The sequence below is a fragment of the Felis catus genome, chromosome E3 (assembly GCF_018350175.1).
Source record: "Felis catus isolate Fca126 chromosome E3, F.catus_Fca126_mat1.0, whole genome shotgun sequence".
Taxonomy (NCBI): Eukaryota; Metazoa; Chordata; class Mammalia; order Carnivora; family Felidae; genus Felis; species Felis catus.
In genome coordinates, this window is record NC_058383.1 from 16,985,903 (window position 1) to 17,011,600 (window position 25,698).

Consider the following 25,698-nt stretch of genomic DNA (forward strand, 5'->3'; position numbering starts at 1 on the left):
TACAGCCCTATCTGTGAGTCTTCATGACCTAGTTTTGGATTTGGAATATTTTAGCTATTCTCTATGACCACCCTTAATGAGTCTTCTGTATTAGTTTGGGAAATCATATGCTTCTTTCTGGAAGCCTGGCTCTCCTAGCCTCTGGGGATCTCATTCAAGGGAGAGATCGGTTCAAACAAGTTCAGGGCATTTCACTCACCTCTTAGGACAGTCTGCTCACTTCACATTACCAAAGAGCCTGAAGCCTGTGCTGAAACCCGTGAGAAACAGACACATTGAGTTCTTCCTTTGGCTACTCCCCTGATGCTACATATATAGTGCCATTAAAAAAAGATTATCTCAGGCCTCAATCACCTGACAAAGTGAGTGAATGTTTTCTAGGCCCACAAGCAGGGTCCCTCAACTCTTCCTAGAATAGTACTCAGGTCCCTAAATTAAAGCTCTTTGATTAAAGAAGAATGTTTTATGAACATCTTTATTTAATATGGCAATTCTTACATATGAAAATTTATGCTGGCATAATGCTTGCTTTTGTAAAAAGTGAGTCATCACTGAAGAACTCTGACAAATATGTTAAAATATAAAAACCTTTCAAATACCTTGAGAAAGTGGCTTAGCACCTGGTAAGTTGCTCAGTCCAGTCCATATCTATACAGAAGTTATTCCCGTGGAAATAGATTTGTAGGCAAAGTCAAGCCCAGCCAATAGGGGTAGATACAAACAGAAAAGTGAATTGTTAGGACAAAGGCAAATTTGAGGCCTCACAGTGGACATCTTCCCCACTGAATGTGGCAGTGTCTTCAGGTTTGTTATCCAGCATTTCTTTGTACTGACGTTTGAAGAAGCCAAGCTGTGAGGGGAAGTAAATCAGAAAAGCTGGGTAAGAGGGCAAGGAAGAAAGTTGGGAGTAGGAAGAGGCTGAAAGAGAAGAGAAGTTGGCTTGCATTTCTGTGCCAGAACACTTATGTGAACAACAGCTATTGTGTATTATCTACTGTGTGCCAAGCACAATGGTTATGCATATAAGCTATAGTAAAACAGCATAGATTCATAAGCAGGCCTACACACATACCCTGTCCTCGTTTCTGTCTCACTTCAGCTACTTTGTAGATATAGGCATGATTATCATTTCAAAAATGAGAAAACAACTTCAGAGAAGTAGAGCAAATTAAAGAGTGAGCAAGGCAGAGCCAAAATGCACACACAGGCTGGCCTGACTCCATTGTCTGAGTTCTTTCCACTATACCATCCTGTCTCTGAGAGGGCTTGGGTTGTATGCTGCTGGTGTTGAGAGTGGGATTAAAACACTCACCTTGTAGAGGATGGCTGTGATGAGAGCCAGCAGGAGCAGTCCTCCCAAAGAGCTGCCCACAATGAGGGGAATGGGATCATACACCTCATGCTTATCTAGCATGATCTCCATCTAATTTGGGAATTAGAAAGCATCAGACTTTTTGCTGTCCCAGACTCTTTCCAAGTTTCCCAACCTTTAGCTCTCTCCCCTCCTTCCTTTACTCCAAGGGGTGACATACAGAAAAACTCATGGGCGTAGGGACAACCCTCCTGCTGAGAGACCTTCATCCTTCCTCCCTCAGGCTTGTGAGTCTCCCACAAGGCACCACAGATTTTGCATTAGGAGCCCTCTTACCAGCCTGGCCACTGCCTACCACACAGTCACTACCTGAGCACTCAAGAATGCCTCTTGTCCTGGAAGCTGGGAATACATGGACCTGTTGAACGTGATTTCAGCCACACTTACAACCAATACCTTCTTCTGCAATGTCTACAAAACAGAGAGGGCACAGATGAGGAACTAGCACTGGGAAAGGCACAGAGTTCAAGAAATGTCCTGGCTGGAGGATGGACACAGACGTCATCTGGTGGCACCTGAATCCTGGGGGGAAGGGGGGGGGCTCTCCTGTTGGGCCTACACACCTGGCTGACCCAGTCAAAGCTGAGGTTGCCCTTCAGGATGAATTCAACTTCCTCCTGGATGCCAAAGGAGGGCAGGTCACAGCGGAACCTCAGGCAATCAGCAATGGAGCAGTTCTAGGGACAGGAGAGGAATGAAGTTGAGGAGGGTCTTAATTTAGGCAAGAACGACAGCAGAAAATAAACTCTGTCAGGCTTGGGGTCGAGAACAGATGAACAATTATAGGACATATGTATACATCTGCAACCCAGCAAGTGCATTTCCCTATATACCCCAATATGCAGCTGGTCCTGCAATGGGAATCCAGGGTCTTTCTCACCAGTACAAGACTCCCTGGAATCTGGGTCAGGAATTCAGGATGCTGGGGAGGTTCCCTCTCTGACACACAGGGGAGACTCTAGTGAGAGAGAGAAAATAGCCACAAAATGACCGACATTTCACTGGTAAGACAGTGTGGGGCACTGTGGGGTCAGACTCCGGAGCATTAGGAAAGGCAAGCAGGCACCTGTGAAGGGGCCACAACAGCCACATCCCACACAGCCACACCATTCAGCAGGATAGGAACCCAGAAATGAATGCTGATGGCCAGATCTCGCTGACTCAGGTTATTCACCTGCAGAAAATTGAGACACAACGTTATTGTGGTCCTAGAGCATCCCCAATCCTACTCCTTTCCTGGATCTAGCCCTCAGGTACACTGCCTGTCTCTTTTCCACAAGCTCCAAACATTAGCAGCACCATGGGAGGGAAGATATGGACGCTCCCTGGCTTCTCACACGATAACGATGCTCAGCTTCTTTCTTGCCCTTCTCACCAGAAGTTGAAAAGTTGAAGTACTTGGTAGATTCTTCCTGCCTGGAGAGAGAGGGCTTGTTGGTGAGAAACAGCTACGGAGCCATCCTCACTTTTGCCCCAGTCGTCTTCCAAAGGCTCTGTGGGCCCAGAAGAATGCCCAGAAATATAATTACAGTCCCCACATGCCTCTGCAGACTCAGCTTCAGCCCTTCTCCCATGACTTTTGCCCCAGTCACCCAGAACTGCTAGGTTGCCCTCTGATACCCTGGCTCTTTCAAGTTCCCATAACTTTGTTCAAGTTCTTTCTTTTGCTTGGAATGTAATTACCACTCCCCTTCTGGAAAATGTCACTTAAAGGCCCAACTTAAACATTACTTATTATAACATTTAAACACTTTCCCACGAGAAGAAGGCATTCACATGGCTTTCTCCTCTAGTAGGTATGTGGTTGGCCTTAGGTAATGCTTGCAGAGGCCACTGCCAGAACAAAAAAGCCTAAGGGGACTCAAGGGAATCTTGGTTGGATCACTCAGGAAAAAATGCAGTGCAAGCCCCTCCAGATGGAAAGAATAAAATAAGTGTGGCTATCCTGAGGCAGCTAAGTAAATGTGAAAAAGGATGGTGCATGAACACAAGACCCTGGAGCGGACATAAATGTCCCAGGCTGCAGGTGGGTTTCCATCCATCTATCCATGCATCCATGGCCTTCTTCAGTAAACATTTACCCTGTGACTGGCTGTGTGCTTGACTCTGGAGATACAACAGTTAACAAGCCATAATCCCTGTCTTTCCAGGGTTATCATCTAAGGTCTCAGTGGAATCAAGCAAACAAGCAACGGGACCTGCACATTTCACCAGCAGATAGTGTACAGAAGCCAGGCCAGCCATACAGAAACTCTACGCCCCCCCCCCCCCCAGTTTTCCCACAGATGTGACTGTCAGTTTGATGATTAAGAACACAGGTTTTGGAGCCAAGCCATCTGGGTTCACATTTCAGTCTACCACTTCCTACCCAACTAATTTAAGGCAAGCTACTAAACCTCTCTGGAGCCCTGTAGTTTCTTCCTCTTTAGAATGAGGATGCTAATAATAGTGCCTGTAATAGAGTTGTGAGGCAGTTTGCAGCAATGACATAAATGTTAGAATTTATTTTTTCCCTCAGTGTGTTTGCCCTCCTCTATGCTCCTGATCCCAAATGTTTCTCTCTGTGCTTCAGTTTTTTCACCTTAAAACTTCAGTTCTAACTCTCTTTTCAAATTTGAGTAAATCACTCAGTTTCCCCAATCCTTGGAGAGGCACAATAGTATATGGGCATGAGCACAAGCTCTGGAGCCAGACCATCTGAGTGATTCGTGGTGCTATCACTTCCCAGCTGACTGACAGGGGCAAGTTATTTAACCTCTTGATTTCTTTGTTGCTAAAAAAGGGTGGTTAACAATAAGTATGTCATAAGAGTTATTCGAAGGATTAAAGGAATGTAGATACGTGTCAAGTACATTTAAAATGCCTGTCATATCATAAGTATATATAACTGGAAGCTCTTAAATTATAAGTTTCACTGTTCTCCCATGGTTAGAAGGGGAAATTAGGACACGGAGTTTGGAAGGGCAATGACACACTGTTTGATCAGCACCCCCAACCCAGTTCCCCTAAAATTTCATGTGTCAGCTGCAGCAGCAGCAGCAGCAGCAGCAACAACAACAGTAGCAAACTCTGTCCCATGGCAATATTATAAGCTTCTGACCAACTCACTAAACCTCTGGAGTTTGGTGAGGTATTCAGGGCTCTTTGCTCTGCTTCCAGCCTGACCTGCCCCTGCTCCTCCACCCACCTTGAAAACTGAGAGCAACAGCCCTGCACTTGCCTCTCCTGTGGCCTGCTGCAGCCTTGGCCTCTTAGAGACTTTCCCAGCAGTTTCTCACACCTCTTCTCTCCTTCTGGTTTTGTGAAAACCTGACCTTTTATTTCCTCTGTGTGGTGACAAACCATATTCCCCACTTCAGAGTGCTAAAAAAGCCTCAATCTTAACCTAGTTAGTTTCACCTCTGCACATTCATATCTAGCACCAAAACCAGAATTGGCTTCATGTTAAAGGAAGCTTCCATCTTAGAGAAAGAGAGAGGAGTGCACAATGGTGGCAAATGTGCATCCAAATAGTAGGCCAATTCATCAGAGAAGAAGCAAGAACTGTATGGTAGATGGTATTATAGATAAATGTACGGCTGGTCACAAGTATTTCCATGTGAGGAATCAGAGGGGATAGTTTAGATACCCATCCTTTCAAGAGTAGGCTGGGCAACCATGGGAGGTACTAGGCTTAGAGGAAGGTCAGAGGTCAAGGGAGGGCAGGTATTAAATACCTGCTGATCACCATGTAGACAGCATATTTCACAGGGAGCTCCAGCTGGGAGGTGGTCTTGCTGGATGTAGGCTTATTATTCTCACTGGAGAGAGAGGTGGGGGGAGCCCAGTTGGGAAGGAATCCAAGAGAGAAATCTCTGACTGGGGCATGAGATGGAAGAGTGAGGGATACACCTGGACTCACCTGCTTACATTGGCCCTCAGAAACAACTTGTCTCCTAGGGTGGCCTTGTAGGAGACATCAAATGTGATTAGGAAGGTGCCCTGAGAGGAAAAGAATGAAAGAATGGGGATAAGGAAAGTCATGGGGGAGTGAGGGAAGAAAACGGGTAAGGACAAAGGAGCAGAGTGATGAGGATTTGGGGGGAAGCATTCACCTTAGTGCCCTCGTGGAAGATGGGATGGTTGATGCTACAGTTGCTGCTCCTCAGGCTCTCATTCCCTGTGGGCGCTGCCTCACATTCCAGTCGCAGTGGGCGCTGGTGTGGTTGCTTCCAGAGGAGGAAAAGAAATTCAAATATGTTACCCATGTGCATATGTGGGCTAGATATATAACAGTGGGGCATTGCAGAACAGTAGGGAAAAGGACAGACTTTTCAAAAAATGGTCTTAGGAAAATCGGCCTATTCAAAACAAAATAAAACAAACAAAAGAGCAAAACACATTGGATCCCTACCTCACTCCATACTTTAAAATAGTCCAGCTAGATAAAAATTCTTAATGTGAAAAGGCACAATTATAAAGCTTTTAAAAGATAATACAGGGGATTATCTTCATAACCTTGGAGTAGGGAAGCATTTCAGACAAGATCCACACATTAAAAAAAAAAAAAAAGACAAAGGAAAATATTTGATAAAATTCAACCACAATCAAATTAAGACATTTGGCTCATCAAGAGACACTACACAGAGACTGAAAAGACTGGGAACAGGACTGTAAAATATACTTAATACATATGACTGGAAAAGTATTAGTAACAAGAATATTAAAGAGCTCTTCACAACTAGAAAACTATGGACAACTCAGTAGAAGAATAAGGAAAAGACTTGGACAAGCACTTCCTAAAAGAAGAAATCAAAATGACCAGGAAATGATTACAATTTGCTCAACTTCATTAAATAAATGTAAATTAAAACTTCAAGGAGGTATCAACAGGTAGACAAAGATTTTAAAGTCTGACAATGCCAAGTGTTGGAGTGGATGGAAAGCCACAGGTGATGGAAGTGCAAATAGGTGGAAATGGTTTGACTTTACTTATTATAATTGAAAATATGCATACTCAATGATTCAGAAATTCCATAACTGACATACATCTTCCAGATATTATGCATATGTGTACCAAGATACATGCTCAAGAATAGTCATGGCCAACATCAGAGAACAACTCAAATGACCATCAATTGTGAAATGGGTAAATAAGTTGTGGTACAGTCATACAAAGGGATTCCAAATAGCAATAAAAGTGTTTTACAGCCACAAGGAACAACATGGATGAATTTCACAAACATATGTTGAAGAAATGAATAAATATACAAGAGAACATATAACATGTTTCCATTCATATAAATTTCAAATATTGGCAAAAACTCACTGGTTTTATCTAAGAAACGGCAATCACTATTCTTACTGTGATCATCAGTTCCTAATATACTTTAGTGATTACCTTCGGGGAGAGAGTGAGGTTATAAGGAAAGGCACAGGGAGGACATCTGGGGGTGCCAGCAGTGTATTATTTCTTGACCTGATGCTAATTACATAGACATTTCATTAATATTATTCATTATACATAAGCTTTATGCACTTCTCACTCTATCTCCCTTCCTCCCTCCCTCCATCCCTCTCTGACTCTGGAACTCTGTGTGTGTGTGTGTGTGTGTGTGTGTGTGTGTGTGTGTGTTTATATTTCACCAGAGAAGAATTAAAAGAAAACTACTATAACCCAGAGCAGGGAAGAGATCCCAGCAACTGGAGCCCAAGGGAGCTATTTACCTGGGTTCCTAACACTCGTCGATAGGACAGCCCTGCTGGATAGTAGAAGTTGATCACAGTTCTATAGGAATCCTCACCTTCATTCCACAGAGTCACTGTCACATTAAGCTCCAAGGAGCTCCCTACCACCAGGGTCTGCAGGCTGGAGGAGGAAGGACAAAACTGAAAAAGAGGCTCCATTGGAAATGAGTTGGAATTGGATAGGGGGTAGGGGTGGGACTGTGGGAACTCATGAACTATTGGCTGAGAACACTCCGATCAAAATTTCTTTGTTAGAAGGAGAGCCAAAGGGAAACAAAAGTACATCTCATCCTATGAGGATGGGAGACCCAAAAGCTTAAGTGTCTAGAAATGAAAGCAGATAGAGCTCACCCTGAGGAGATGAGACTGACACTCAGGTCTCCTTCACAGAGGTGATCTTGTCCACAGTTCTTCTCAAAGGGGAGCTGCAGCAAAACAGAATATCTCTTCCCATCCATGTCTCAACCTTTCTTCACTCCCCTCATTAGGAGAACTCCTCCTAATAATGAGTAATACTCATTATTGAGTATTACTGAACACCCACTCTGCACCCAACAGTGTCCTAGACACTGACAAGAAGTGGGGCAGTAGGGAAGGGGCAGTTAGAATATAAAAGAATGATAAGAACTTTGGCTTCAAGGGGCACAGAATTTAGTTGAGGAGTTAAATCCAACTCACATTGGAACAATTATTCAACACTGTTAAGTAACAATAGGGGTGGGTAGGGAGTTAGAAAAACTGGAAACTACAGGTGAATTAGACATGGTTCTTGTACTGATGGAACCCACAATTCTAAAGGACCCACAAAAGTAGATGCAGATTGCTATGATTCCAGTCATGTAACGTTGGTATCACCATGAAGTAATAGGAAGCCAGAGAAGTGATAGATGCTGAATGTGGTTTCCAAAAGAGTGGAAGATAACACTGGAGCTTTGGGGACTAGAGAAGATCTTTGGGGTGGAGAGAAGGAAATGTTTTCCAAGTAGGAGATACCACATGGAAAAAGGAACAGAAGTAGGAATGAGAAAAGTTGGGAAGGATTTGAAAAATGAGAACCAGAGAGTTTATATTGAGATAAAGTGGGCACCAGCTGGGACACGTTGTAAGGGTCTTAGCTAGGCGGGGCCTTGGTAACTGGGTGGAGGCAATTTGGACTTGATGTGGTTGGGAACCAAAATAGGTTTTGAAGCACACAGAGATACAGTGAAAATCAGTACATCCCTGGGATTTCGTCAGAAGACTCACAGAAGCAGTGAAGAGGTCCTGTGAGCCCACAGCCAGCACAGGGCGAAGGTTCTGAGATGAGGGGATGGGCTCCCCAGCCAGGGAGAAGTTGAAGTGTAGGATGATGGGACTCAACACGTCCTCCACACAGTCCTGAGGGAGAATAGGCTTTCAAAGCCCCACTATCCTTCTCCTTACTTTCCACCACTGGCCCTTCTCAACTGCATCCATTTCGTGCTGTCCAGTCAGAATTCTGTGCAAGCTGTTCAGCCAGGTACTCTGGCCTCAACTTTCCTCTCTCAGGTCCCACTCTCCCCACCCTTTCCACCTCACCCGACAGGCAGCAGAGATGCCAGAGATTATCCTTGGGCTCCTTCTCCCCCCACCTTTCCCAGAACCCAAAGTCCTTACTGGTAAAAGCAGCTTAATGGTTTCACAGTAATCCCCCAGCCCCAGGGTTTTTCTTCGAGACAAAGTCCTGTTCTTGGTCTCATCAAAAATGGCACGAGAAATCAGGCGGCTTGGGTCTAATGCCAGATCATACCTGACAGAGCTTTGGACATCACCTGGAGCAGAATGGGAAACAGAAGACGAAAAGTCAAAGAGAACCTCTGAAGTTCTATGTTTTTTTTTTTTTTATTCGTGCAATAAATATTTGCTGCGCACTTTCTATGGGTCATGAGATGTAACAGGTGCTGGGGATATAGGTAGAGAAGGAGATAGAGAAATATAGCCCCAAGCTCACAGTCTAGGAAAAGAGATGAGCATGTAGGACTTAATGTCACACCATGATCAACTCAACAGTGGGATCCTCAGTTGTACCAAGGAGGGCTTGCTGGACGTCAGAGGTGCCTCCCTGGGTGGGCCTTGTCTGATCTCTGACCTGGAGGATGAGCAGGGGTTGGTGAAGAATGGGGAAGAGAAAATCCCAGACCATGAGAACGGCGGCTAAGACCAGAAGGGAGAGAGAGGATGGCACATTTACAAAAAGGGAGAGTGGGATGAGGTGAGTTTGGAAGGGCAGAGAGGAGCAAAGCCAGCAAGGACATTGTAGGGATGGATTTTGGTCTCTCTAAATGCAAGAAGAAAGTGGTTGAAGGGTGTTAAGCAGGAAAGTAAGGAAACTAGATTTGCATTTTAGGAACAATCCCTATAGTTTCTCTATGGAGATAGGGTGGGAGCTGCAAAAAACAGACATGGGAACAGCTCAAAGTATAGGTAGGAAAGGTAGGAGGTGGCTGGGGCCAGTGGGGAGAAATGGGCAGATGTATCCTGGAGATAGAACCTATGGCCTGGGTGTGGGGAGAGGGGGAGAAAAGGGACCCAGGTTTCCAACACTGGCAGCTGGGTGGATGTGGAGGTGGTATTTGGATTCCTGGACCCATTCTCTCCTGACGATAGGGTGGGAACCTTTATGGGGTAAGGGGCTAGATTCACTAGGAAGAAACTCACCTAACTGGTCCAGTGAAATTTTGTGGATAGTGAGACAGACTGTGGCATTTCCAGCTTCCAGAGTGGTGGGCACCTCTTCCCAGCACTGGTACACAGCCTTTGCCACCTCCGAGGGCATGAATCTCATAGTCACCCCCACATTCAGCACTGGCTGACTCCTGAGGGTGCAAAGAGGGGCTGAGGACCTGACTCTGACCTTGGGGAGGAGAACAAGGGAGGGGGCAGCTTTTGAACTGGACACACAGAGGGAAAGGGTGGGATGTGGGGAGTTATCACCTGAGCAGCAGCACCTGTCCCCGGGCCCCCACAGCCAGGTCCACTAGTCCATCCTGGGTGAGGTCCTGACCCCCACTCAGCGACTGTCCGAAATACTGGAGTGTGGGAGAGAGCTGGGAGCTTGCAATCCGCTGGCCAAAGAGGGAAAGGAGAAGTGGAAGTCAAGGGAGGGTCATTTGAAAGGTTTGAGAATAAAGATTTGGAAAGGAGAATACAGTGAATGAAAGTAGAACTGAATGGAAAAATTGAAAAGGAGAAATGAAGGGGTAGGAATGGAAAGCAAGTGTAGTGAGACCCCAGGGAACTCAGACAGAGAGAGGCAAGCTCCTTTGGTCCAATTCATGTGAGGGTACAGGCTAATGACAAAATTAAAGCATAACAATAGAAATATAATAGGTTAATTTACTCATCACGTGTATCTTCCTTCATAAATATTTGATGAACAGAGTACTTAGTACTCCATTGAGTCATCTTTACAAGAAGGCTATGGAGTTTATCATTTAATGTTTCATAGAGGGGAACTGAGGCTCACAGAGGTTAAATCAGTCACTGCCTAAGGCAACACAGCTGACATGACTGGCCAGGCATTTGACCAGGGCCTGCAATCTCTTACCCACTAAACTGCCCACAACAGATTGGAGTCTGTTTGGAGCCAAAGGACAAAAGAGAGATAATTTGCACTTAGCTGGGCCTGGTGAAATTCATGGCAATAAACCCCTAAAAGGAGAATAGCTACTACTAAGGTCCATGACAAGAGGCACAGGGCCATCAGGCACATCTAAGACATGGGAAAGGAGGTGGAACTGGAAGAGGCTTCAGAGAGGGGCCTCACCTGGCTGTGGGAGGGCCTGATGCCCAGTTCTGAGGTTCCATGAAATAGGTAGACAGCACCCCGGTTTTCTTGCTCTCCTGGGGCACCGATGGCGACGTCTGTCAGTTTGTCCCCATTCGCATCCCCCAGAACTGTCAAGGCTGCCCCAAAGCGGCCCCAGGGGTGGCCCTGCTCCCCACAGAGAATGACCTCACACTGCCACCTAGCCTTCTGCAGAACAAAACCAGTGTCATGCCCCAACCCAGACAACCCCTCCACCCCACTCCCAGGCCCCACCCAGCCCAGGTCTCATCAGACACTCACCCCCTGGGGCAAGTGGCACACGGACACCTGGCCCCCCCACGCCGGCTTGTAGTAGTGTGGAGCCCCAATGAGGACAAGGTCAGAGCTACCATCTCTATCCACATCCACAGTACAGAGGGAGGCCCCAAAGTAGGAGCCAATCTGGAGGGCAGAGCGTGAAGTCACCCTGCCTGCCTGCCCCCTGCCACCAGAACCTTACCCCGTGGTCCCCCAAACCCCTTCATCTCCTCCCTCTCCATCCTTGGACACCCTGCCACCCTCATGGTCCACTCTGGATTCCTCTACACCCAACCTGGGTCCCTGCAACTTCAGCCTTTGGCTTCCATTGTCCGGACTCCCGGGTGAAGAGGACAACCTTCCCAGTATGCTGATGGCGGGGAGCCCCCAGGATCAGGCTCTTCACCCCCTTCCAAAAGGCCAGCTCGGTGGAGTAACCTGGGGGGGGGGCAGGCCTCAGCACAAAATCTTCCTCCCCATCCCTTAAGCTCCTGCCCTTTCCAGGCAGCTCATCTCCTCCCGCCTGTGCCCCCAACCACAGCTTTTTCTCACCCAGGTAAGAGTCCCTCATGTCCACGTTCTCTTGAGACACACTGATGAAAGTGGGGCTCATATTTTGGGGGTATAGGAAGGCACCTCCAGACCAGCTGAAGCTCCCCACAGCCCCCAGAACTGGTCCATCCTGGGAGGAAAGGATTCCAGGGCTAAGCAGTTTTGAGTCAAAACAAGGCAGCCTATTCCAAAGCAATGCCTGCTACCAACTCCACTCATTATTTGGAATTCTCTTTTCCTTCCCCAGTCCTGTCCAGCAGCTTCAATCCCTGACTCCTAATGTCTCTCTCAGTCCATCCCCAGTGCCGCTGCTCCAGTAAGTCCCAGCTCTTCTCACCCACTGCCCTTTCTGCCTCCTACTGTGTTCTTCTCTGCTCCACCCTCCTCAGTGTTAGGTTTCCTCAGACCAAATATATAGCCATCACCCAGCTGGCAACCCAAGATGGCTCCCTGTCACCAAGACCCTGAGGATGGTATCTCAGGTCCTCCCCAGACAAACCTGTGGAGTTGCTCTATGCTTTGAACACACCAAGTGTTTGACCTGGACACCTCTCCTCTCTTTCTGAGACGCAACTCCTCTCTTGGGAAGAGTCATCCTCAAAGCCACCTTCTCTGTGAGGTCTTCCTTGGCTCCCTCGGGGAGTGATAGGTGTTTCCTACTCTGCATACCTTGCTTATTGCCTTTCTAAACTTTTGACTATAGATAATTTAGAACATATACAAAAGTAGAAAGAAATGCACAATGAACTCATAAGTACCCAGGTTCAATGATCAATTCATTACCAACCTCGATTCATTTCTATGTCCCTCCAACTCACCCCCAAAACTCTTTTGAAGAAAATCCCTCTGGATATTTTTAACACACATCTACTTTCACATAAGTCATGCTATTTTGTCATTTCTTTGGTCTGCATGATCTGGCCTTTCCCATCTCCCCACCCACTCCTTCCCTGCTGCCCCTCACTCACCCTGCTCCAGCTATGCTGTCCCTTTTATCTCTCTAGTGCAGTAACCTTGTTCATGCTTCAGGACCTTTGCACTTGCCTTTTCCTCTCCCTGGAGCAATCTCTCCCCAGATTTTCCCACACCTATCCCTTTCTCATCATTCACCCTCGGTTGTTATTCCTCAGGCCTCCTCTGATCATCTCTCTTGCTCTCTTCTAACACTGAGCATAATCTGAAGATCTTTTGTTTGTGTTTATTGTCTCCTCCCACTGTATATGTGCTCTGTGTGAGAGCAGGAACCTTGGCTATCCTGTTCTCTGCCGTGCTCCTAGCACCTACATACACTGCCTATATGTCTCTCTCTAAACGGACAGTGACCTTGAGGACAGGATCTCCTTCTTATTTACTTCTGGGTCCCAGGACCCAGCACAGGGCTGGCCCAGGATTGGTGCCTGAGACCTGTTTATCAAGCATATGCTCCACCTACCATGGTGAGCACTGAACTGAAGCCTTCTTGTGACATCTCATGCTGGAAGGAGCTACTTGTCCTCGACTGGGTTCCTGTGGGAAAACAGGCCACTTAGGCTCTGGGGACCATGAGACCACAAGGGCTTAGAAGGAGAAGAATGAGTCTGGGTCTCAGGTTCTGGGGCACAATTTTGGGTGACATGTGAATAGGGATGGACCCTCAGAACTGTAGGGAACAATCGGGTTGGGAACCTTTGGATTCCAAGACCCAGGCTCGCCCTGTATTTACCCTCCACTGCAAAGATCTTCTCCTGCAGCTGCTTCTGGATGCTGCTGAGTGCTGCAAAGTTGTCCACCTTGAACACGTGATCCTGAGAGGGCACTGAGCCAATGGTGTTCAGCTCCTCCCTGGCAGTGGGTTCCTGGAAAGCATCTCCCACCTGTGGCAGAGAGGCAGCTGAGGAGGAGCCCACCAGCCTTTCTGCATGAGTGAGATGCAGTCTCAGTCTGAGAGAGCCACGAGGAAGAGGACGTACCCCAATGGCATAGCGAATGATGCCAGCTTTCTCTGCCAGGGGCATGACATCACTGTATTCCAGGGGGTCTTTGTATTTCTGCCCATCTGTGATGACAATGAGAATCTTCTTGGCACTTTCACGGGCACCATTCCTACTATGAAACAGTTCTTTCCTGTCAAGGAAGAAAGGGAGTTGGCTCTCCTGAGATGAAACTGATTTTGAAAAGAAATCATTTGCAGCTCTAGAAGGTCATCTGGGGAGACTAGGGAATCCTGGTACCCTCAGACTATGCCATGCATGAGGTGCATATTATCTCATGTAATCTTTACAACCAAGTTGTAAGTTGTCCTCATTTGGCAGTTATTTGAGACTTAAAGTCAGTAACTCCCAGGTTTTCCCAGGTCACCAGCAGGGAGCCAGAATGAGAACTCAGATTATCTGAACCAAAGCTGCTCCAGGTGGAATCTGGCTGCTCCAGGTGGAATCTGGCTGCTCCAGGTGGAATCTGGGTCCTGCCAGTCCAAGGTCAGGCAAAGAAGAAACACTGCAGAAGAGTCCCATCCTATATCTGGGAACAGATCCAAGGAGGAACATTCCCCCTACAGCCTCCTTACTTCCCTTTATAGACCCTTTCCCCAGAGCTTCCCATAGTCTTGGAGAAGGGCTGTTCAGACCAGCATGAGGAAGTGGTGTGGCAATATGTCCACATGAGGTAGAAGGGGGAACTTACACCACTTTCAGGATGCCTGTGGCTGTAAACGTCAGGCCATTCAATTGGAGAATTGGATCCACCAGGCTCTGAGGACTTGAGCTACTCTGGAATTTGGTGAAGGTGAAGTGGATCTCCAAATCATTGGAGTACTGCATCAGTGAGAACTGCAAAGGCCAAGAAAAATGCCCTGGTGCTCAAGAGTTATTTTTTTAATAAACTTTAATTTTGGATTAACTTTGGATTTATAAACAATTTCCATGGTTTTTGAGGCTAAAACTCAGGGGGAAATTGGCCCAAAAAGAAAACTAGAAATCAAAAACAAATAATGTTTCTTTCATACTTTGGCAATACTGCAATATTTGTTAAAATAGGATTTTTAAAAACTTTCATAACGTATAAAATCCACTTGTAGGCTATATTTCCTCACTTCTCAAGAATTCATACACACATGTACACTAATTAGTGAGAAATAAAATAAGAGAAATCATGAGTTGCATGGAAAACACAACAAAGAAATCATTAAGTATTTGGCCAAGGTATCTTCAGTCTAATTTCATAGCAGAGCTATTTTTGCAATCCTTTAAATGCTTTTTAACAGTAAAAAAAACTTATATTTCCTGGGCCATATAAAGACATATTAAATGCCACAGGGGAATTTCCTCAGGTAAGGGCACAAATCAGCCCTGCACTGAGACCTTAGCCTTATCATGGCACAGGTCCACTGAGCCCACCCCCAACAATGCCACGTCTCCCCCTAGGTTGGCCTTTCCCAAAGGCAGCCACCACCACCCGCCCAGCACTCCCCAGGTCTTGGGGACTCAATCTTCACCAGTGTGTTGGTGCCTTCAAACTGTCCCATCACAGCTATGACAAAGTTCTTCATCTGCTTAAAGTCCCTTTGGTCAATACTTCCAGAGCCATCAATCAGGAAGACAATGTCCATCTCTTGACTTGGACACTCTGTAGAGAAGGAGGAAGGAATCAGAGACGCTAGTGTGGGGCCCAGCTGTCTCCCAGGGCCCAGCAACCCTTCCTGCTCAACAGACTTACCGGGTCATTCTTGGTCTATGAACCAATTACTACCAATTTTCCAACACCCTCCACAGAAAAGGCCCAAATCCATTGCCCAAATATTAAGAAAGAAAACAAAAACACAAAGAAAGAGAGATACAGAGAGAAAGAGAGAAACAGGGAAACAGACTCTCAACTATAGACAACAAACTGATCCTTTTCAGAAGAGATGTAGGTGGAGGGATGGGTTAAATAGACGATAGAGATTAAGAATCTACTTCCTAGTGCTGAAATGCCACATCCCCTACCCTGGCTGCACAGACATCCAAGGCAGGTCATGGCACCCCCCAAAGTCCTGAACACCCTTCCTCCACTCTCTCTGTCCCCTCTGTAGATTCTGCTCTCACAGTTTGGTTGAGAGTTGTTTATGCTGCTATTTTATTTTTCCCTGGCATCATGACTTCTCTGGTCCAAAGCATTGCTCTCAGTCAGCACTTTAAGTGCCCCTGGCTCTTACTTGGAGCCCAGTATCTCTTCTGATACCACAGAGAAGACAGTTTATCTGTATCTTCCTCCTAGTCCAAACACATGGTCCTAGCTAGAATTTCAGTCATAATGGTAATTACATATTATGTACCAAGCAGAAGTCTAAGCACTTTATATTTATATTAAATCTTTTAATCCTCATAACCACCTCAATTATTAATACCCAGTTAACCAATGAGGAAATGAAAACCAGGGAATTAGGTCACTTTCCCAAGGACACAGAAGACAGACTTGTTCAGAATGACTCCCAGAGAGGGGCGCCTGGGTGGCGCAGTCGGTTAAGCGTCCGACTTCAGCCAAGTCACGATCTCGCGGTCCGTGAGTTCGAGCCCCGCGTCAGGCTCTGGACTGAAGGCTCGGAGCCTGGAGCCTGTTCCCGATTCTGTGTCTCCCTCTCTCTCTGCCCCTCCCCCATTCATGCTCTGTCTCTCTCTGTCCCAAAAATAAATAAAAACGTTGAAAAAAAATTAAAAAAAAAAAAAAAGAATGACTCCCAGAGAGATTCTGTTCAGTGTCCCTGGCACCACTCTCTGTGGAAGACATCAGCAACAAAATTGTGCATCACATTTTCCATGGCCCTAACGTTTGCTCCCCTTAGAAATTCATCAGTGAGTTATCAGGAATGGCCTCGTACTTGGATCGCTGGATCTATCATCCTCACCACATTTTCGACAATCCAAGGCCTTTCCTTTGAAAGCCCAAGAAGCATCTCTGCACCTGTTGGCAACTGTGAGGTCCTCATGCCTCCTTTTCCCCTCGGCCAGCTTAGAGAACCTGTTGTAAGCTGCCCTTCTTACGAGGCCAGACCATGTTCCCAGACCTTCTTGGGCTCACTGAGGCCTCTGGGAAGAGGCCATGAGCACAGGAAGCCAAGACCATAGTCTCAGGCTCTGCCCACTCCTCTGTGCCAGTATGTGTATAAAACAGAAATGCTGTCTCTAAAGGGACCTACTTGGCAGGGCAGCAGGCACTGTCCGAATGGTCTGCAGGTGGGAGCCCAACAGGAAGCAAAAGCCTTCTGCATACATATTCTCCCCACAGGCTCTGTGCATGGTTGGGCCGCAGGCCTAGAGGCAGAGACCTGTGTGAGCAAAGGGGCCCCAGAATTCTCCATATTCTTCTCCCCCAGCCCAAGCCTCCTCTGGCCCCTGATCCTGCCCTTGTGACCCTTCTATGACCCAGAGAAACTCACCAGCAGCCAGGAGCGATTGGTGGAGGCTGCCAGGGACAGGCCCAGGGACATGTTCACGGCCTCTGGTGGCGCTGAGGGCAGATACACATGATCATACTCATGGGCACACCCTCATTTGGGGGGAGAATCAGGACTAGAGGCCAAGGAGAGACATTCTTGTACAGGAGGATTGAGGGCCCCAATTCCCAGGTGGAGTCACTCACTGTGCAATGATATAGGTTGACATAGGCCAGTGGCAGCTGCACAGTCATACAACCGTCCTGTCCGGTTGACCGCCACCACCTCCAGGGGGGCTCCCACCACGAGTCTGGAGGCACAAGCATGACATATAGTTGTATGAGGGGTAAGGACACAGGGCGCTTCAGGTGAGGAAGTATCCCCATGTAACAAGGAAGTGAGAGTTTGAGAGGGAAGCTCTTGGCATTTGCCACTCATGAGGCTATTCAAAAAGGAGAGCTTCAGTTTAACCCACATGTGCTGAAGGACTATGCTGGACTTTTTGTTTGTGTATGTGTGAGGATACATAAATAAATTTGTATTTATATATACAAATGGTTTGAGTGCTGTTTTTTAACATTAACCAAAAATAAATATATTCAAAAGAAAAACATTTTCCAGCCATGAGTAAGTGCATTTTGTTTCTGGGGTACCATCATTCTGAGCCACCCAAGAAATAGATCACCTCAAGTTACATGGAAAAAAAAGAACTTTTTTATATTAAATATAACTTATTGTCAAATTGGTTTCCATACAACACCCAGTGCTCAATCCAACAGGTACCCTGGAAAAAAATTAAAGTTTATTTATTTTTGAAAGAGAGAGAGCATGAATGAGCTGGGGAGGGGCAGAGGGGAGGGGAGACAGAATCCCAAGCATGTTCCATGCTGTCAGCACAAAGCTGAATGTGTGGCTCTAAGCCACAAACTGTGAGATCATCTCCTTAGCCAAACTCGGATGCTTAGCTGACTGAGTCAGCCAGGCACCCCTACATGGAAAAATTTTAAGCCATAAGGTATCAAAACAAAAAGATTATTCTGTAATTAATTGGATAATTTAAATATAACATAAGCAATTTGAGTTGGACAACTTAAAGCAAAAGCATCAGACTCCATATCAATATCTACAGTCATATAAGTGCAAAAATTTATTTATAAAACCTTTTTGAGGAGAGAATTTTTTAATTTTTAAAAAATGTTATCTCTGCCAACAATCTCTCCACTCAGATGAGAAAACTAGACAAATATTTGTGTGTTTTTAACTAATTAGCCAGGCAAACCACATTAGGTTAACATTTAAATCTTCCTTCTAGAAAGCTATTCCTTTATGGAAAGCTGAGATCCTTGTGGGTCTAACACTTGCTGATGAAAACCTAAATAGATGGTTAGAGATGTAGCAGTTTGGGACCTGCTGGCATAAATGGATGAGCAAACTTTTCATCTACATGTTTTTCTTTACCCTATCTGTTCCTGATTCATAGGCTTGGTCTTTTCAGCGTTTGGGTTGTGTTTCAACAGACAACAGGAAAAACAATAGCTTTGTAGCAATCAGCATGTCATCCAGTCTATATATTTACTTTTTTGTAAATACTGGTGAACAGCAGTCAATCAATAGTTTATAGATGTGTGTGTGCGTGTGTGTGTGTGTGTGTGTGTGTGTGTGTGTGTGTAACTGATGGTGATGGAAGTGGGACAGTGGCTATCTTTGAATTTGTTGGATTTTGAGTGATCAGAAAAGGCCTAAGGGAATCCAGGGGAGTGGACCTGAGGATGTTCTGTACCTGGATCCAGGCGGCAGCTACCTGGGTATACACATATGAAAAATTTATTGAGTTGGACCTTCCAAGATTGGGCACTTCAGTTTTTGCCCTGTATATTTCAAAATAAACAAACAAACCAAAAAAAAAAAACCCATAACTCTGACATCTGGCATTTTCTTCCATGCCCCAGCCTGCCAGCTGGGTGAGGAAGGGGGATGGATGTGCTTTTAGAACTCAGTGACCTCAATATGCTACTTCTTGGCCAATTAAATCTTCTTGTATTCTCAGGCTCATTGCCAACTTGACCTCCTCTGTGAAGCCTTCCTAGAATTCCCTCCTGGGTTTGATCTCTTCCTTCTTATGCCTCCAGATTTCCGTTATACTTGCATCACATTGGGACTTTAACAACTTGGGTCCCTGCTGCTGGGACCTGAGAATGTGAGTTTCTGGAAGCAGGGTGAGGTACATCATTGACAGTCCCAGTGTGAAATAAAAATGTGGGCCTTTTGTTCTGGGAGAAAAAAAGGTTTTTTCCCTTTTTTTCCTCCCCATGATCCTCCTCTTTACCTGTCCTGTCTTTACCTGTTTGCTATTTAGTGTTGAATTCCCCAAGGCACAGGGATTTTCCCAGGGCCAGTGCAAACCCCACAGACTGGGCAAACTGTGCACAGCCAACCTTGACCTTGCCTAACTCATACCAGGGGCTGAGGGCAGGAGGGGTCACTGGATAGGTGTGGGGAAGCAGGAAGCAGGAAGCTAAGAACCACTCCACAGAAGGCTAGACTGCATGTGAGCCAAAGCTCCAAGCCTCCAGCACATCTCCACTTCCCCATCAATCTTAAATACCACACACAAATGCTAAGATCAATTCTTAATAATTTCAAGAAGAAGACTGCAAAACATTATTACAAGTGCAAGGGTAACTGTACTGGTCACTTACACTGGTCACATGCCACAAAGCGAGACCTGTCTGGAGGAGATTCAAGATCTCCCTCCTGAAGGAGTGTCTTGTCCAGAGTTTGTGGCCCTTCCTGGGACCGTGAATAGTTGGCAGTAGTGGTGTCAGTGGTGTCAGACTTTGCCCATGCTGCCCTTCCTCCAGATACCTCCTAACCCATGTTCATCCATTTGCCTGAAGGCTGAAGGGGTGAGGGTGGGGAGAGTGGGCAGGGCTTACCTCGATCTGCCAAACTGGGCCACACTCTGTCCAAAGCTAACTCCATCCTCTTGAAAGACCATGGGCTCCTCCACATCCAAGTTGAACCCATAATAAGAAGCAATGACTGAGGAATATGGAGAGGGAAGTGAGGGTGGGAGGAACAGTCAGAGAAGCCTCATCTCCTCTGGATACCTGACTTTTGGGATCTTGATGCCCACCCCAGTCCAGCTCATCTTCCCAGGAGAAGGGTGTTCTTTTTGTTTCCTGATTTGCCATCTGTGTGGCTCCTGTCTCTCCCTTCCTCAACAATAATCAAACCACAATACAAAGGGCAACAATCCAGAGAAATGCCCCCTCAAGGATATTTCAAAGGACATGTACAACCTGAAATTGAGCCTGTCACCTCATGGTATGTTAGCTCAAGAATGTCCCTTATGATAATACAATTCATTTCCTAAACTGAGACCTTCTGAGAATGAAAGGGACACCACTAATAATTACATCATGGTCCACCCTAAGGTCCAGATGGGGAAACAGACTTAGAATTTTTTGATTAATTATTTATTCTTATGTGTTTCCCATGCCCCCCTTCCTTGGTGCTAGGCTCTAAGACAACAAGGACTGCAACCATCTTGTGTTGGTGCCTGAGGCAGTGCCTGGCCCTTAACAGGTGACTAATTACTATTTGTTGGCTGACCCAGAACTGCACAGGAAGTCCCTGGTATAGCCAGGATTCCAACCCACTCTCCTGATCCTTCACATTCTCCTCTCTGGTGACTAAGCTCAAAAACCTCAGTGGAAGGCCCCCTACATTTCAAGGGCTTTTCCCACAACTCTCACTCCTAGACAGCAGGTTTCTTCTCCATTTCTACTAGAATTCCCAGCTGTCTCTGGATTGAGGAGTCAACTCCAACCCCAAAGTAGGGAAGCTCTAAGAATATAAAGCCTTAGGCCAGGATGTGACAGGCAAGGTCCAAACAACTGAATCTTGGGGTTCTGGGAAAAGGCCAGATGTTGAAGGTGCCATAATCCTACCATGGCCACATGCAAGGGAGCTTCACATCCCAAATCTCCTCAAAGGATGATTCTATTTCTGAGTCTGAAAAAAGAACCTATGACCAGACAAGTAGGATGATGCCAAAAGTCTCAGACTGAAATGTCTCAGAGGCCAAGAGGGTGACATCAGTGAGTGAAGTGGGTGGTGTGAGTACCAGGGAATTATGGGCACTTAGAGCATGTGGCCCTTTTAAAGGAGGTAAGCATTACCAGGGTCTAGAATTCAGAGCTCCAGACCTTCCCATTTCTCAAGAGAAGCTGAAAGTCTGGATTTTTGTGTGGAATCTGATTTTTGACTGACACACAAATGATTTCAAATGACACAGAAATGTGATCTTGTTACAGGTTCAATTTCTGGACTATTCTCTTGGCAGTCGTGGAACAACCTACCTGAAATCAAAACCAAGGACCAAGGATGAGATATCCAAAGTTTCCCCTCCCTAGTGACTTCTATGGCTTTCCCCCCTGGGGCTCTGAGGCTGACTCCTGTCAACCATACCACCACACACACACACACACACACACACACACACACCAGGGGCCTGACAGAAGGTGGGGAGAAGCCTTGGGGAATGTGGAGAAGTAGCTTATTCTCCACCCAAACTTAGCCTATGAGTCCATCTTATCTCATCTTTGCTCAGGTTATGACCCTCCCCTGATTCCAAGCCATTCCTCTTTCCACACCAGAATCTAGACACTAAGGCACTCCCTTGCCTCACCTCCTCCACAGAGCTATATGAGCTGACCACCAGCCCCAGAATGCCCTATCAGACAGAGACGCCCCCGCCCAGACCTCTTCCAGCTCTGAGGCCCTACTTACCACCTAAGAGGAGCATAATTCCAAAAGCCATCATTGAGCAGGGTATCGAAGGAGAAGTGAAGAGCTGAGCAATAGAGCACTGAAGGATGCTCAGTGTCCTCGGGGAGAATTAAAATAATGACTCAGGCCTTCAAGTAACAGAAGGAGGGGCACAGTGAGGAAGTCTTTGGTTAATCATAGAACAGAGGCAGAGACAGGAGGCCAAAGACACCCTTGGAGAAAATCGCCCATACTCTCCCACCGCCACCACCTCTAGAGATCTGGCTTCCTTGTCCAGGGCCTGGCTTTCCCAGAAGTCCACCCTCCCCCATCCCTTGAGATCCAGTTGATACCCAGGGAATCCTGGGACCCCCCTGGGGCCCAGAAACCAAAGTGCATATGACTTGAAGGGGTAAAACAGATGGCTGCAGATGCCCCACCACATGGATGTGAGTCTGGAGAAAGGCAGACCTCCCCCTCAGATAGCAGTGTTGGGGATTGAGCATGAGTTATGAGGCTGTTGTTTAAAAAACCAGACTCGGTGCATCTGGGTGGCTCAGTTGGTTACGTGACTGACTACAACTCAGGTCATGATCTCATGGTCCATGAGTTTAAGCCCTGTGTCAGGCTCTTAAATACAGAATAGAAACTGAGGGTTGCTAGAGGGGAGGTAGGTGGGGGTGAGCTAAATGGGTGATGGGCATTAAGGAGGGCACTTGTTGGGATGAGCACTGTTGTATGTTATATGTAAGTGATGAATCACTAAATTGTACTGAAACCAATAATAAACTATATGTTAACTAACTTGAATTTAAATTTAAAAACTTAATGTAAATTAAAAACCAGATTCCATCAAGAGGAAAATGTATAATCAAACTGGCAAATAGGCTTAGTAGTCATACAAGGGGTTTACTAGTCCATAATAAGAGAACAGACTACAGATTGATGTAACAATATGGATGAATCTCAACTTTGTCATTAGGAAAAGAAGTCAAACACCAGACTGCAAAATGTTTGATTCATTTTGTATGAACAGGCAAAACTAATCTATGAGGATAGAATATGGAACAATGTTTACCTCAGATGAGGTGGAAAGGGAACTTCTAAATTTGTTAAACTTAACATTCAACTCCTGATATTTTGATATCTAATACTTTAATATTTTAACATTTGTTAAATGGGATAAGGGTAGATAAGGGTATTTATTCTTTGTAATTTCCTTTGTGTTTTGAATATTCTATAATTAAGCATATACAAATGTTTCTCAAAAACATGAAAAAAGGTCCAAAGTATCAAAGTCCAGGAATAGATTTATAAGGTTAAAATACAGGGCAAAATGATACTCAGCAGAGATAGTTTAGCCAACCAAGAACTGATGTCCAGCTACCAGTGCAAAGGTAAAATTCCCCTGTGCTACAGCATGTGATAGAGAACAATGGCAAGGTGTAAGTGGGCAAGATGATCTTCTACATTAGGTTGCTGCATGGCTTTCATCACTGCTGGTTTTACCATGGCAGGAGCTAACTTCCCCCAAGGTCTTCAGAAGGCTATTTAGATCAGCCAATTGTAGCCTTGACCATACTAAACACTCTTGGATAGTCCTCACAAACTCTTGGTATTTGTAGTATTAATGTCCCCTTTTCAGGGTTGCTTCTTCACATATTTTTACTGATAAGCCTCCAGCAGGGCCCTCAGCAGCTGAGCTACTGAATTTTTATTAGTGAGAAAAGATTAGATAATGACATCCTGAAACAACTTTTTTATTTTCTTTTATTTTTATATCAAAACAACTTTACTTATGAAGGCAAGTTTTATTTTGTCTTGCTAGTGGATCTAAAATCATATTAAACCAATACATAAAACCTGTGCTTCTGACCCACTGGCTATAGCTTGAAGGTCTGCAACAACCCCTTCCTTGGATTTGAGTAATTTCCTAGAGCAACTACAAAACTCAGTAAAACCCTTTACTTACCAAACTACTGATTCATTAAAAAAGTTGTAACTCAGGAATAGCCAAATGCAAGAGATGCATAGGACAAGGTATGGGGAAAGGGCATGAAGGCTTCATGGCAATCATGGCAATCTGCCCAAATCTTTACTTGTTCACCTACCTAGAAGCTACCAGAACTCTGCTTTTGGATTTTTATGAAAGCTTCATTACATAGGCATGATTTATTAAGTCATTGATCTTTGGTGGTTGAACTCAATCTAGAGCCCCTCTCTCCTCCCAGGAAATTGGGGAGGGGGGTTGAGACTGAAACTTCTAACCTTCTAATTCCATGTTTGGCTCTACTGGCAACCAGTTGCCACTTTTAGGTGCTTTCCAAACCTCACCTTGTAACATGAGACACCTATATTGTTCTTATCACTTGGGAATTCCAAGAATTTTAGGAGCTCTGTGCCAGAAAAAAGACAAAGACAAAATATGTATTTATTATAAATTACCATATCAAAAACTTTAAAAAAAAATTACAGAGAGTTGGTGGTTCTGCCAAGTATAGAACCCCCATTAAGTGCCCTGAAGATACCTAGAGTTGAGGAATATCACCTGCAGCAAGTTGGAGGAATCAGAACCTTGGAATATTCATCACCAGGCCTAGGAGAAAGATACTTTTATGACACTGTGTGGTTTTTATAAATATTTTAATATCCTTTTGCAATATGCCCTTATTGTTTTTTTTTAATGAGTGCAAAACAAGCAAAAATTTTGCTGAGACAAATGATAATACAATTGAGGCAGTTGGAAATCTTTACAGTTGCTGAAATCAGCGAAATATTAGTTATCCTCAAGCTTTGTTTGGGAAGGGAAGTCCCAAATTAAAAATTATGTATGAAATGTTAATTCATTCAAGATTGTGTCTAAAAGATGAGGTGTACTGTAGATGGAGGAAACGAAGATATCTTTACATTTTGTGTTAAGGAAAATAATCAAAAATCATTTTGTGGTTCTAAACACAGAGAGAAGTTCACAGATTCACAGAACTGATGGAGGGTGCTGTTTGCTATGGACCCCTTAGCACAAGAGGAAGAAGGGTATTGTTCAACTTGTCCTTGACATTCTTTGCAGAAAGTAGGTAAGTCAGCCTCAAAGCCAGCAATCATAATCTTTGGCCCCGTTCCCTGCATCAGTGCCCTTCCCAGCTTCTAATTAATTTTTTCTATTCATTAAATATCAGCTCAAGTAAATTGAGCTAAAAACTTTTGTTTAGAAATGATTTTATAATGATAACATGTATTTGACATTTCCAGTATTTTAAATAACTGTCACATGTATACTTAAAATGATATGCCATAGGTAGGGCCATTAAATTTTGCCTGGGAAACTATTTCTTCTTCAATTCTGAATGTTAACATTGCTGGATAAAATATTCTTGTTTGGTTTTCTCTTGCTGCTTTCAAGGTTCTCTCTTTATTTTTTGCCATTTTAATTATGTGTCTTTTTTTTTCTTTTTTCTTTTTTCTTTTTTTTATTATGAAATTTGTTGTCAAGTTGGTTTCCATACAACACCCAGTGCTCATCTCAACAGGTGCCCTCAATACCCATCACCCACCCACCCCTCCCTCCCACCCCCCATCAACCCTCAGTTTGTTCTCAGTTTTTAGGAGTCTCTTATATTTTGGCTCCCTCCCTCTCTAACCATTTTTTTCTTACCCTCCCTCATGGTCTTCTGTGAAGTTTCTCAGGATCCACATAGGAGTGAAAACATATGGAATCTGTACTTCTCTGTATGACTTATTTCACTTAGCATAACACTCTCCGGTTCCATCCATGTTGCTACAAAAGGCCATTCTTTCTCATTG

The 25,698-nt window shown here is 45.1% G+C and overlaps 1 protein-coding gene across 5 annotated transcripts; it reads right to left on the reverse strand.

Moving 5' to 3' along the window:
* Nucleotides 1-457: 457 nt before the first annotated feature.
* Nucleotides 458-22,074, reverse strand: ITGAD (integrin subunit alpha D). Of its 5 annotated transcripts, XM_023246699.2 has the most exons (30): nucleotides 21,919-22,074; nucleotides 20,061-20,166; nucleotides 17,331-17,434; nucleotides 17,128-17,198; nucleotides 16,888-17,002; nucleotides 15,208-15,338; nucleotides 14,397-14,542; nucleotides 13,685-13,838; nucleotides 13,438-13,588; nucleotides 13,168-13,241; nucleotides 11,736-11,865; nucleotides 11,479-11,621; nucleotides 11,187-11,327; nucleotides 10,884-11,093; nucleotides 10,052-10,182; nucleotides 9,776-9,933; nucleotides 8,735-8,889; nucleotides 8,345-8,476; nucleotides 7,451-7,524; nucleotides 7,079-7,220; nucleotides 5,467-5,580; nucleotides 5,274-5,353; nucleotides 5,089-5,172; nucleotides 2,710-2,788; nucleotides 2,439-2,546; nucleotides 2,253-2,330; nucleotides 1,936-2,049; nucleotides 1,682-1,783; nucleotides 1,313-1,423; nucleotides 458-850 (listed from the first exon to the last, which is right to left on the reverse strand). In XM_023246699.2, exons 1-30 carry the CDS (start codon nucleotides 21,950-21,952, stop codon nucleotides 737-739), a joined length of 3,486 nt encoding a protein of 1,161 aa, XP_023102467.1. In that variant the 5' UTR covers nucleotides 21,953-22,074; the 3' UTR covers nucleotides 458-736. The 5 variants fall into 5 exon arrangements, with proteins under 5 accessions (XP_023102467.1, XP_044903793.1, XP_044903792.1 ...); XM_045047858.1 differs by lacking the exon at nucleotides 10,884-11,093; XM_045047857.1 differs by lacking the exon at nucleotides 5,089-5,172.
* Between the last annotated feature and the right edge of the window lie 3,624 nt (nucleotides 22,075-25,698).